Source organism: Fukomys damarensis, unplaced genomic scaffold (genome assembly GCF_012274545.1).
Source record: "Fukomys damarensis isolate Sample0158 unplaced genomic scaffold, DMR_v1.0_HiC HiC_scaffold_12, whole genome shotgun sequence".
Lineage (NCBI taxonomy): Eukaryota > Metazoa > Chordata > Mammalia > Rodentia > Bathyergidae > Fukomys > Fukomys damarensis.
Window position 1 is genome coordinate 23,576,855 of NW_022900924.1, and position 14,736 is coordinate 23,591,590.

The 14,736-nt window shown below is 39.1% G+C and overlaps 2 protein-coding genes across 3 annotated transcripts in view; one reads left to right on the top strand and one right to left on the bottom strand.

The window, feature by feature from the left end:
- Znf10 (zinc finger protein 10) overlaps positions 1–14,736 on the top strand; it is an 83,446-nt gene that overhangs the window by 14,415 nt on the left and 54,295 nt on the right. The window lies entirely within an intron of this gene.
- Positions 11,776–14,736, bottom strand: part of Znf891 (zinc finger protein 891) — a 9,313-nt gene continuing 6,352 nt past the window's right edge. The window contains exon 2 of the mRNA XM_010604213.3: positions 11,776–13,653. Within this exon, the coding sequence (XP_010602515.1) occupies positions 11,993–13,627 (1,635 nt within the window). The 5' untranslated portion in view covers positions 13,628–13,653 and the 3' untranslated portion in view covers positions 11,776–11,992. The remainder of the gene's footprint in view (positions 13,654–14,736) is intronic.

Genomic DNA, 14,736 nt, shown 5'->3' on the forward strand with positions numbered 1-14,736 from the left:
AGCTTAAATACCATATGGTATGTCTCATTTCAGTAAGTCAGAGTACAAAGCATAATAAAGGATGGATAGAAGGAAACAAGGGGACAAATCTCTTGTAAATAGGATAGGTCCAGGAGACTGAGGGCAAGGGGAGAGGGAGGGAAGTAAGTAGAATAAAGATACGCCATGTACAGGAATGTAATAACCTTGATGAATGTTATATGTTGTCAACATGAGCTAAGAGTAATATATGAACAATGAAAATTGGGAAAGAAGATTTAGAGGCAAAAAGAAGGAGGGGTGGATGGGAAGATTAAGAAACAAGCTAGCTGGTGATTTAGCTCAGTGGTGCCGCTAGGGAGGGAAGTAAGTAGAATAAAGATACGCCATGTACAGGAATGTAATAACCTTGATGAATGTTATATGTTGTCAACATGAGCTAAGAGTAATATATGAACAATGAAAATTGGGAAAGAAGATTTAGAGGCAAAAAGAAGGAGGGGTGGATGGGAAGATTAAGAAACAAGCTAGCTGGTGATTTAGCTCAGTGGTGCCGCCCCTTGAGTTCAATCCCTGGTAAAAAAAAAAAAAAAAATGTTAAATAAAAAAACAAGAAGCAGTACATGTACCCACTTCCTAAGATGAATGTAAAATTTTATGTACTGCAAACACATACTAATAAGCAAGACCAAACCCAAACAAACAGAAAACAAACAGCAGCCCCTCATATCTCCAGATGTCAATCATAATCACATTCTAATGACTGCATTTTATGGACAGACATTTTTAAGAAAACAGTTAGCTGTTACTGGAAATTTAGGAACTTTCCAATTTTTCCCTAGTGAAACTAAGATGAATAATGTTCTTATGCATGTTTGTATGAAGTTATTTAATATGTGTTCAGTAAAGTTTTTCCGGGTTCAAGATTATGAGTATTCCAGCTTTGGATACATTGCTTGACTATTCCCAGAAAAGTCTGTATAGTGGTTACCTCTCATTTTTGGAGAATACATTCCAAGATTACCAGTGGATGTCTGAAATTGCAGATAGAGCCAAATAGAATATATACAAAACAAGCATCTGTAACCTTAAAATCTGTGATCTGAAACTTCTTGATTGCCAATAAGGGAAAAATTATACCACAAGTAGAAAATTTTTTAATGTGACATAACAAAATCACCACTATTACTACTCTTGTGCTTTTGGGCCATTATTAAGTAAAATGTGTTACCTGAATAGATGCACAGCATGCCAAGACAGTTGATCTGATGACCAAGAAGGCTAAGTGGATATATGTGAATATCCATATGTGAATAACACACACAGAATGTGGATAACACACACAGGATGGATGAGCTGTACAACAGTCTGGTTCACTTCCCAGGTTGGACACCGCAAGACTTCACCAGAAGTCTACATAGAACAGTGTGCAATTTAAAACTCAAAGCCAAGTGTTGTGGCGCACACTTGTGATCCCAGTACTGAGGCTGAGGTAGGAGGATCACCTCAAATTTGAGGCCAGCCTGGGCTACATAGTGACTTCAAATCCAGTCTGAACTACATAGTGAAATCCTGTCTCAGGGCTAAACAAAAACAAAACTCAAGAATTCTTTATTTCTGTAATTTTCCATTTAATATTTTCACACCATGTAGGTAACTTAAACCATGGAAGGTAAAACTGCAGATAAGGGGGAACTGTCGCGCGCCGCTTGCCAGCAAGTAGACTTTAGGATCCTTCTGAGGCTTTATTAATTGTGTGGAGAAGGCACTCAAACAAAGGAATACACTTCCTTATATAGACTAGAGTTCTTCCACATTAGGCAACGCGCCATGGCAACAATTACTCCTCCAATGAGGATTTTTCCTAGTGTAACAGACTATAGCCAGTGTGGAGAAATCACCATCTCGCGATCCTCCATTACATGTCTTACATCTCATATTCATATATAAATCATTACTAATTATAGCAAACAGGCAAGCTCCTTATCTAGCAAGAGAAAATAACTATATCAGCCTAAAGCACTAATTGAGCACTAACTCAGCAAACTAGGCAGACATGCTCTCCACATCTCACCCTTCTTTTATATAAAATGAGGCTCAGGAATATGTCTGTCTTAGGTTGTCCAGGACTCAAGCAATGCCTTACCCGTCATGGAGAATTGTACTTAGATTTGAAAGATACAATCTCTGTCTTAGGTTGGTCATTGATGATCCCAGATCTTACCCGTCTCTGACTACTATTCCATTTGTGCGAGCCATACCTGAGGGGAGATACCAAGTTCTACGGCCAAAAAAGCCTGGCGCAGCAGATGAATCTGCTGTCGACGGCGTTGACGTGCCATCCAACAGAGGCAACAACTGATAATGCCCAATACAGAAATTACTATAATAAACACTACAATAATCCATCTTGCAAACCTTTTCAAACTACTGGCGGGCTGAAACAAAAAATCCCACCAAACATGATTGGAATCTTGAAGAATGGCATTGTGTATTTGCATCAATTGACCTGCAGCAATTACCGTAGCTATTCGATAATTATCTGCTGCAGCCTTCATCTCTGTCAAAGACCTTTTCAACAAATTTGATTGTTGTAATATTTCTGCAATATTCAATGTGATTTCAGGCACCACCAACTCAGGGAGTACAATTGTCTGACGAATTCTTTGCACAATGGGTAAGGACACATTAATATAGATATCTGCATTCCACAAAAGCCAAGATCTATTATGCAAACATCCACTAAAAGGACTAGATAATCGCATCTTACTCAATTCAAACTCATCAGAACTGGCCAGGCAGATGGAATTAGGACCCACGTCATACAATGCTGTAACGTTAGTCATGGGTAAAACTGATAGTATACAGACATTTTTTGAATGTTGTAAAAGACAAGGCTCTGTTTCTCTTGTTAGCCCCATACAATATAATCCCTTATCTGTTTCCTTACAATTTTTCAAGGAATATGTAATATTATCAAAACCCGAACTTTGATTTACATGAATATGACTTCCATAAATTTGAGGAACAACAAAATGTTTTTCCATAATCAATGGTAACATCACAAAAGGACATAATTTCTTAAAACGTTGAGGGCGTAGCAATTCCAACCTTCCTGCACACCATTCATCCGTGCAGAGGACTTCTGGATGATCTTTGATGATCCACCAACCATCCGTGATATTTAATCGTTCTCGCCAATTTCCAATCGTTGCTGTGGTGAGACGCCGCTGAAATTTCTCGATGATCATGAGTCTGAAGGAACGGAGGCAATCTCCCCCTTCTCTTTCTGTTGTGGAACAGATGAGCGCTGGCAGCGACGTGTCAATCGGCTGGGCACCCAGACGGGGTCCAAGCGATCCTGTGGAAAAACACAAATAGCTCCCCTGGATCTGTGTAGCACAGGATCCGGTCCATGCCATTGGCCTGTTAAAACATCTTTCCACATAATGGTTTCAGTACTTGCAACAGCTTTGGAGTTGTGCCTATCGGCAGCAGAATGTCCTGCATCATCCAACACCAAGAAATTTAGGGTAAACATTACCAAGGACAAAGAAGCTCCAGGCTTTAGTGTTGGAACTAGAGCACTCTTTTGTTTTTGAAGATAATTCTTAAGGGTACCATGAGCACGTTCCACAATTCCTTGTGCTTGTGGATTATAAGCTAATCCTGTAACATGATTAACTTGCATCATATTGCAGAATCTTTCAAATGAATCTGAGGTATAGGCAGGTCCATTGTCTGTTTTTATGGTGGTCGGCTTTCCCCAAGCAGACCAAGCAGCAAGACAATGAGTGATCACATGACCCACCTTTTCTCCAGTATGGGCTGATGCAAAAACGATACCTGAATGAGTATCCACTGAAACGTGCACATATTTTAATGTGCCAAAACTGGAAACATGAGTAACATCCATTTGCCACAAATGAAGAGGTGTTAAACCTCGTGGATTTACACCTACATGAGGCACAGTACGGTAAGAAGCACAGGTCTTACATTGTGATGTAATGTGTCTGGCTTGATTGCGCGTAATTGGAAAACGTTGGCGCAATGTGGCTGATGGAACATGATATAGGGAATGAAATTGTTCTGCCTGCTCCTCGAAGGAGAGTAGAACATGCTTAGTAGCCATATCTGCCAGTCTATTACCTTCTGCCATAGGTCCAGGAAGCAAAGAATGTGCTCGCAAGTGCTGAATGAAGAAAGGAGCGGAGCGCATCAGGATAATAGATCTTATCTGCTCAAAAAGAGTCTTTATTGGACTGTTTGAAGAAATACTTCCTGTTGCTTCCAATTTGCTAACTGCATTAACCACATAGTAAGAATCACTGAATATATTTAAAGGTTCTTGATACTCTTGCAACACATGAGCAACTATAGCACATTCTACTTGTTGAGGTGATTTAAACTCATAGGTCTTCTGAAAAGACTTCCCATTCATTACATAGGCACCAATACCAGTATTTGACCCATCCGTGTAGATAGTTAAGGCATGCGGTATGGGCTGTGATATGGTTTTCTTTGGAAAAATGAGATGCTTACACAATGCAAACTGCAAAAGTGGATGCTGTGGGTAATGATTATCAAATTCCCCATCATAAGCACATCTTAAAATGGCCCAAGAATCCACACAAGAACAAAGCACCTTAAGTTGCTCTTGGGTATAAGGTAATATGATCTTTTCTGGATAATCTCCAAAATGCATTGCTGCTGCCTGCAATCCTTTCATTATGATTTGAGCAACGGCTTCAGGATAATAAGATAACACTTTATTTGATGATGTATTCTGATGCACCCAAAGCAGAGGCCCATCCTGCCACAGAACTGCTGTGGGATATTGATCAGTGGAGATAACACATAAACTGAACCTTTTATTTGGATTAATCCTCACTAATTGAGCCCCTGTAATCGCTTCTTCTACCTTCTTCAGGGCTTCTCGTGCTTGATCTGTTAATTCTCTATGAGAGGTCACATTGGAGTCCCCTTCCAAAATACTAAAAAGAGGCTGCAACTCCTTAGTGGATAACTTCAAAAATGGACGAACCCAATTTATATCTCCCAATAATTTTTGAAAATCATTTAAGGTGGATAATTGAACTGTTCTAATTGTGACCTTCTGTGGTTTAATGCTATGTGGGGCTATTTTGGTTCCCAGAAAGGAGATTGAATCTCCCATTTGTACTTTAGATGGAGATATGAATAAACCTTCATGTCTTAAAGCCCTTTCTAAATCTGAATAAGCTTGCTGTACTTGCTCCTGGGAATCTCCACACAGCAGAATATCATCCATATAATGATAAATTTTTAACTCCTCATATTTGTCTCGAATTGGTTGAATGGCATTAGCCACATACAATTGGCATAATGTCGGACTATTGGCCATACCTTGTGGCAACACTTTCCATTGATATCTGGCATCTGGCTCCGCATGATTAATTGCAGGCAATGTAAATGCAAAGCGTGGTCTATCTTTAACATTTAAAGGTATGGAGAAAAAACAATCTGTGATATCTATTGCGATAATAAACCAATCCTTTGGTAGTGCCGATAACAAAGGAAGTCCTCTTTGTAAACCTCCCATCACCTGCATTTGCTTATTGATGGCTCTCAAATCCTGTAATAATCTCCATTTTCCTGACTTCTTTTTTATTACAAAAATTGGTGTATTCCAAGGAGACACAGATCTTTCCTGACCTAAACGCATTTGCTCAGCAACTAGATCATGAGCGGCTTTCAATTTTTCAGAGACAAGAGGCCACTGAGGAACCCATACCGGCTTCTCTGATAGCCAGTGTGGTGGTACAGCCTTCATGATATAAAGATTTCCAATCTAAATATTGGCCCATACCTAGGCAAGCCTTGACTAGTCCAAACCAATCACTGGGCGTCATGGCTAGACTACCCAAGCGCTCCACTAAGACCTGTGTGTAAGTAGCATTAACTCCATAGGTTTTCATTGCCTCCACCAAAGTTTTAATATGCTCAAGAGATATTGGCTCATGATATCTCTGTTGATTGGCATCTTCAAAGACAGGAAAAGCCAATGCTATCTTTTACTCTTAGCTGTACAAAAAGACAAAAGATTTTGCCCACCAGGTGGCGCTGTGGGACTAACTATTTGAAAACCTTTCCGCTTCTCATTGTTCCTCCTTTTTAATTTTGACTGCGCCATCACTGGTACTTCCTCTTTTAATTTTAACTGCGCCATTACTGGCATTTCCTCTTCTGCTTCTGACGATGAAGAACTGCTATATAGTTCCTCAATCTGTTGTGGTGCTGTTTGCTCTTGCATTTTTTTGCTCTTTTAAGACTACAATGGGCTGCTTTTGCTGTAGCCTACGTGTCCTTTCTAGATCTATGATTTCTAACCCTTGTAATCTCTCCTCTAACCCCGTCAAAGAGGGATATAAGCCTCTTGTGGGGGCGCCCCCTGCTCCTTGGCCACAGGTTTCAGGGGAAGGACTCTGAGGTCCTCTCTTGAGCTTCTCATGAGCTCCTTCTGTCTCTTCCGGGCATCCATGGCATGCCCCTCTTCCACTTCCCGTTTCTGATAAGCTATCTTGATGTTGCTGCAGAACCTGACAGCCCTTCTGTATCATTTCTACACAGTCCCTACTCTCAAAACAGGCATCAATTATCTTCCACACAGGCAACACCCCAGGTCCCAACTTACCTTGATTCCGTTTATCCTTCAGTTGGGTCCCTAGGACTCGCCACTGATCATGATTAAAGGATCCCACTTGTTCAAACCAAGGCTCATGAAGATGAATGCCTTCTATGAAAGTATTCAACATCCCTGAAGATAATTTGACCCCTCTCGATCGAGCCAGGATGCGCAAGGTTTCTGCTAATGGAGAAGAGGAGGAAGACCCCATATCTGTAGCTTACCTCTCGGGTGGGAAACGCGCCTCAGTTCTGAATCCTCCTGTGTAACACAGGGTCCTTCTCCGGTGCAATTGGAAAAATTCTTGAGTTCCCGGGTTTCGGCACCAGCTGTCGCGCGCCGCTTGCCAGCAAGTAGACACGCAACATTCAGGATTCTTCTGAGGCTTTATTAATTGTGGGGAGAAGGCACTCAAACAAAGGAATACACTTCCTTATATAGACTAGAGTTCTTCCACATTAGGCAACGCCCCATGGCAACAATTACTCCTCCAATGAGGATTTTTCCTAGTGTAACAGACTATAGCCAGTGTGGAGAAATCACCATCTCGCGATCCTCCATTACATGTCTTACATCTCATATTCATATATAAATCATTATAATTATAGCAAAGCAGGCAAACTCCTTTATCTAGCAAGATAAAATAACTATATCAGCCTAAAGCACTAATTGGGCACTAACTCAGCAAACTAGGCAGACATGCTCTCCACAGGGAACATCATAGTAATCCACACTTATCTAATGGAGGACACTCACTCACCTGTACTGAGTCAATTTGTTCCTTTTAATGTTACAATACACAGTAGAGTAACATGAATAATGACCATACCAGAAATAATCTGGATGAACTAGTTAGTGGTGAGAGTATGAAGAAACAGTGAACTGCTGGTTTATCTCTGAACAGTCATTGTCTCTCCATACCTGTACTGCAAACCCATACAACTGCAACACTTGCTTTGGGAGAGCTGATACCAGTCCTTAGTAAAAATGAAACACTTTTTCTAATGAATTGTACATTTTTATTTTTATTTTTTGTTTGGTACCAGGGATCGAATTCAGGATCCTGTGCTTGCCAGGCAGGCAGTGGCAACACTGAGCTAAATCCCCAGCCCACAACTGTACATTTTAAAGCAAAACTTCTACTGCGATACTAAGTAAAATAAAAAGCACAAAGTTTATTGAATATTTAATGGAACACTTGGGCCACATAAGAGGAATGAAACTGAATTCCTACCTTACCAAATTTACAGAATCAAGATACACAAGTAGGCAATACTGTGAAAGTATCACAAGTAATGTTACAACAGACAAAGATACTGTGCCTAAAGAGAATATGCCAGGTTAAGGTAGGGAGAGACTGTGGAGGTAAAGAGGATGGGTATGTAGTACACCACTGTAATCCTAGCACTCTGGGCTGGGGCAAAACAATTCCAAGTTTGAGCCCTAGCCTGGCAACTTAGTAACTCAATGTGATCCTTGTCTCAAAAAAATTTACAAAGGGCTGAGGATGTAGCCCTGGGTCCAACCTCTGGTAATACCCCCACCCCCAAGACTGAAAAGTTAGGTAACACTTTCTGCAAGTTCTTGTAAGATTTTCAAGGAAGAAGTCACAGGAGGCTTTAAAAGTGAAATGTAGTATGATCAGATTAGTACTTTAGATCACTCCAAGAGCAGAAGAGCAAACAAATGAAAGCAAGATATGTAAATAATACTATTCCCTGCATTATAGTTTACTGTTGTAAATAAATCTGAAGAGATTAAGTACATTATAGTATAATTATGTAACCAAATATTCCACAGCTATTAAGGACAAAAATGGAACTATGCATAACAGAAACAATACAAGAAATGAAAGATATTTGTTTTTTTGTTTTTTGGCAGTAATGGACAGAACCCAGGGTGTGTTCTACCACTGAGCTACATTCTCAGCCTTTTCATCTTTTGAGATGGTCTTGCTAAATTGCCCTAAGAGGACTTGGACTTGAACTTGTGGGCCTATCAGCCTCCCTTAGTACTAGGATTATAAGCACATACTACCACACTCAGATATACTTTAATTCTCTTAATGTCTGTATATCCATAATTTAAAGTCTAACAATGTATGCATGCACAGTTAAATTTCTAAGGTAATCAGGAGGAGAAAAGCTATGTTCTGTTTAGGGCAATTTCACTTTTTTCTCTATGTATTACATTCATAATTTTAAAAAAATGTCTTTTTTAAAAAGGATAGTATGGCCATTACATAGAAAATATACTGATTTTAAATTAAGATTTAAACCATGGAAGTATTTGAGCAGTTGTGTAGTAAGATCTAGGTGAGAAGTGAAATGTGGTAGCAAACATCTATAATCTTAGCATTCATAGGTTGAGGCAAGACAAGCACAAGTTAGAGCCCAGCCTGAACAACTTAGTGACTTAATGAAATTGTCCTCAAAGATTTATAAGGGTTCAATCTGTAATACAGCGGTGGAGAATCTGCAGCACGCATGCCATGGGGGGCTGTTTATCACTGAAAGCTCTAAAAGGTTCGCCATCACTGCACACAACCATAAAATCAAGAGCTATTTTGGGTGAGACTGTTCCTGAATCTATATGCTGGTGTACCAAGATTAGTGGGCTAGAATTCATGTATAAATTGCAAACCAGGCATAGCACAACCCTTTGGTGAGTACTGAAGATGATCTTGCCCAAGAACCACATGTATTTGGGATCATTTTCTAACCGCTTACTTTCTGCTGCTGCACCCATCAGGGCTCGTGATACATCATGAAGAGAAGGTTGGTTTCACCTGATTGAAGCTCTTCTTTCCAAACTTTAATGAATCTAATTAGACTTAAGTATCCATACTCCTCTTAGAGATTTCTGAGATTTAGTGCATCCTCCCTCTAAATTTTGTTGGGACTGGTTATGGTCCAAAGCCTTAGTTCACCCTCTAGCCCTGCTGTTTGTTCTGTCAACACTCTAGTCACTTTCCTCTATATTCCTTATGCTATTCTGGAAACTAACCATGGTGCCTTTCAGGATTCCCAAGTGACAACAAAATTCCTTTAGTATCCTCAGCCACTGTTGTAAACACTGCCGTCTTTACCTTAACCTGGGAGAAAAATAAATCACTGGATGACAGTCACATCAGAGGGCCTTATTTCCATGTACTCCACAGTATCTATAGGTTGGAACATAAGATCAGTGTTCTTCCTCTCGAACCACAGAAGCCTTGTAAAAACCAACTTCTTTGAGGCACATACCATTTGTTGTACCACTGTGCCCTGTTTCTGGCTATCTTCTGTTTGAATTAACTTTCCTTCCTCACTTAAGACTTTGCTGCCTGCTTTTTGGTTTTATCCACTGAAGGCTGTACTGACCACCTGGGAGGATCTTCTTTAGGAAAATATCTGTTGGTATTTTTTTTTCCTATTTTATGCCCTATTAGCAGATAACCCTACCAGGGAACCTACAATGTTGTCTACATTCTCATAGCCAGGAATAGGGAAATGGCTGTCTTGACTACCAGAAGCCTGTGATATGAATTTTTGTAAATGGACACAGTGGTACTGTATGCAAAACTGAGGTCATATAAAAAAGGAAGAAATATATTTATAACATAAATTAGGTTACCCACTAGCAGTGCCTGATACCGTGCACCTGAAATTATCTCAGACACCGAACAGCATTATACAGTTGAGATACTTGAACAACTCAATTCACTTAACTATGAGTAAACAAACAGGCAACCAAACCTAATCCACCCCACCCATACCAATGGTGGAAGGACCCCTTCTCACAGCAAACACCAATCTTGTTTGTGCTCCAGAATTCCATCTCCTTAGAACTTATTTAACTATCCTTTGATTTGACATCCATCACATTCAGACCTAAACCTGTTCTAGTTCCTCAGATTGTTTTTCTCCAGGTTGGATGATCCTCCTGCCTCCTTACAAGCATGTGCCACAATGCCCAGCTTAGTTCCTCATATCTACTCAGAACCTTGTACTCTGAGAGGCAGGCAGTGGCACAAATGAGCTAAATTCCTGACCTTAAAATGCATCTTTATTTGAGACACTTATTCAAGTCTAAAACTGTATTATTCACCTGTTTATTTGATGTTTCCCTATCATATAAAGTTGATATGACTAATTGTGCCACTATCCTTATCTTTCATATGTACATTTTCCCCATATTTTGTTTCTTAATACATTAGAACTAAGTATCTGAAAGACAAGGAAGTGCAATCTCAAGCTCCACTTAGTATTTAAAATTGGTAATTTCCCCTCTATCTGAAACTTTCTGGTGCTGAAATGTTGAGATTTCTTTTTAGTTTCTCTGATGAGTTGTTTCCAATGTCAGCGTCTTCATCTACTGCATAAGCACAAAAATGCTGTCAACACAATTCTCCCTTTCCTAGATTCCTTTTCAAATGGAAACCTTTAATAAATGTAACTTTATATACCCATGCTTTTTAAAAGGTCACTGTATTGACTATATTCATGTACTGTATTAAAAGTCAATAGGCTTATTTTTTGCACATAAAAAGATGTCTTGAAATAAGCAGAAGGCTAGCACAGCTATTTAAAGGTGTCTTTGGGATCCAGGATCTCTTTTATATCATCCATACGCAATGATTATCATTCTTATGTTCACAAGATGGATCTTTTAACTCCAAGACTGGAAAATTCCATGGGAGAGAAGAATGGAGAAGGCAGGACACAGTGTGAAAGGCAACAAGAATAAAACAATTCAATTCCCAGTGATATTAGTCTATTTTTGACTGGTCAAGAATGAGGGATATGGTTACCTTTGGCTACAATGCTGAGAAAGGTTTTATAACTATGCAAATTAATAGCCTTAATTAAAATTAGACATACTAGGTGAGTGTAAGGTTAGTAGCAGTATCTGCCTCAGTGGGACAGAACAAAATTCTTAAAATACAGCCAGGGATTTAGCTCAGTGGTGCTACCACCTCCCTTGCAAGTGTAAGGTCCTGAGTTTGATCTCTGCACCCCCCCAAAAAAAAGCTGGGATCAAAAAATGAGAAAAGGGTCAGGGGTTTAGCTCAGTGGCATGGTACAACCTCCCCCCCAAAAAAAGAGAGAGAATAGGGCCAGGGATTTAGCTCAATTGCACCACATCTGGCTCACAAGCGCAAGATCCCGATCCCCTGTACCACTACAAAAAAAAAAAAAAAATTAAACCATATTCAGAACTAAATATATATTACCATAGAACATAATGTCTTATATAGCTACATGACTGTTTTTCAAGGCCATTAATAGCAGTAAATGCTAATCTAAGAATAAAAACTTGAATAATAAGCTTGGGGTTACCTATAAGACAAATCCACATTTATAATACTTAGGTTTCTCTACCCTTATGAATTCTCTTGTGTATAGTAAGTGAAGAGCTCTGAATGAAAGCTTTTCCACATTGAATACATTCATAGGGTTTCTCTCCAGTGTGAATTCTTACATGTCTCCTAAGGGAAGAGGACACGCGGAAGGCCCTCTTACATTCTGTACATTCATAAGGCTTCTCTCCAGTATGAGTTCTGATGTGCATTCTAAGGGAGGAGAGACCACTAAAAGCTCTCCCACAGTCGCTGCAGTAAAAAAGATTTTCTCCAGTGTGTATTTTTTTATGAGCCTTAAGGTGGGAGCTTGTGTTGAAGGCTTTTCCACAGTCACTGCAGTCATAGAGTTTCTCTCCAGAGTGTATTCGCTTGTGCACTATAAGGTAAGAGCTTGTGCCAAAGCATTTTCCACACTGATTACATTTGTAAGGTTTTTCTCCAGTGTGCGTTCTCTCATGAGCCTTAAGAGTTGTTTTTTGACTGAAAGCTTTTCCACATTGATTGCATTTATAGGGTTTCTCTCCAGTGTGAGTTCTTTCATGTCTTCTTAAAGTTGAAGAATCATTGAATACTTTCCGACATTCTTTACAATCATATCGTTTCTCACCCATGTGACTTTTCTTGTGCAAAATAAAATTAGAAATCCTTTTGAAGGCTTTTCCACATTGATTACATTCATGCTGTTTGTCTTCAGTATGAATTTGCTGCTGTTGTTTAAGACATGAATGATGACAAAAAGGTTTCTTGTTTTTAATACATTCACAGGAATTTCTCACCAAGTGAATATTATTATGTATAGGAACCATACTATCATATTTGAAGTGTATACCATATCGAGAGCATGCGTACTCCTTTTGTATTGCTGGCATTCTTGCAAGATGCCATAAAGCATGATCATATTCATGACTTTCACAGAGCTTTTCATTCATAGAATTATAATAACTGTTTAGCACTGAATTATATTTTGAACACTGAACATCTGAATCACATTTTTGGCAGTGTTTACTAGTGGAAACCCTCTGTGAAAACATAAGTTTTGATCTATGTATAGAGTTTTCCTGTAATTCATGATTCTCACAGAAATTCTTCTGAGATGCTGTTTTAGTTTGGGTATGTGTCACTTGTCTGAAATGTCTCTCTGGGATCTTGTGCTGTATTCTGATCATATGGCATTCCCAGTCTTCTTTTAATGTAGAGGACCAATCATTCATTATGAATTGTATTTTCAATTCACTGGATGGTTTTTCCCCAAAGATGTTATGTGTAGGAATTGACTCTTTGGTTTTAAATTCAATCTTCCAGTCTGGGCAGAGAGTTTGGGGAATTCTTTTCATAGTGTTTATCTCTTCTTGATCCAAGATGGAATTCACAGAAAGCTTGCATAATTGATACTCCACTGCTGTGAGATTTCTACAGTTTTCCAACATTATATCTTTGTACAGACTTCTCTGAGCAGAGTCCAGCATCATCCACTCCTCCTGAGTGAATTCCACAGTTATATCCTTGATGGTCACTGGTTCTTGTAACCAGGTAGTCAATAATCCAGTAACTGTTCTTTCCTCCTCAGTTTTTCTCACACAAAAGGAGATCAAGTCCTGTGCAGGTAGAGTCGATGTGGAAGACAGGTCAATGACTGACATCTTTTGAGTTTGAAAGTAACATAAACCTGTAAAACAAGGAAGAGGGGTCAGGATGTTTGTCTAGTCCACTCAAGGGATGGATGCATTTTTCCATGTGTCCTCTCTAGCCAACAAGTAGGTTCAGGTAAAAGAAGAGAGGTGGAAACAAGGACTTATTGTGGTCAAGATGAAAAAAAATCTTTAGACTCTCCTCCTATCTCTCCACAAAGTCTGAGCAGCTCAAAAACTTTTACCAGGATTGGTACACTATATGTAGTATGACCCCCCACTTGTAGAACGGCCATCCTATCTGTTCTCACTTTTCATGTAGACTACATCTCAGTCTTGGGGGGAAGAAGCATGTCATATCAAAAAAAAAAGTTAATGCCAAAGAGAACTAGTCAAAAACAACCCAAGTTTGTTTAATTACATGCCATATAGTTTGCTACTTTTTCAGTTAACTAGAATGGAAAAAATAGTTCCGTTGGTAAACACCATTGTCTTATTTGTTCTAAATACAACTGTTTGAAAACTTGTTTGTCCTACAACTTGGTGTTTACTTGGATAACCTTCCATATGTTGAATAGGAATGATGATTTGGCTGCTACTCAGGGAATTTTACTCATCTACTCTCCCTCCCCAAAACCACATTTTACAATGCAAATGTATACTATCTAAAACTTAAATGGGATCAAGAGATGAAAGAAGGAGCTATGTTCCAAAAGTTTTGGGAATGAGACCTTAGCAATGTTAACAAAACTATTATTATTATAATATATATTTTCTTTTCTGGTACCAGAGATTGAATTCAGGACCTTGTGCTTGTAAGGCAGACACAGTGCCTGTGAGCTAAATCCCTGGCAGTATTACTCTTTTCTGACTCTTACAGTGGCCTTAACAGAAGTAACAGCACATAGTGTGAATACAAAGACAATATGCATAGGGATTTTAAAGGTTACAACAAATGACAAGACAATGTATTACACTAACATTTTTTAAAGGTCTCACTTTTTGAAATTTAGGTGTTAACTCAGTACTGGGGTTCAATGGAGCTTAGTTTTAATAGACTAAATTACTGAATTGGCATTTGTAGACAAAGATCTTTGACAACATTCTATGTCCCTAAGCTA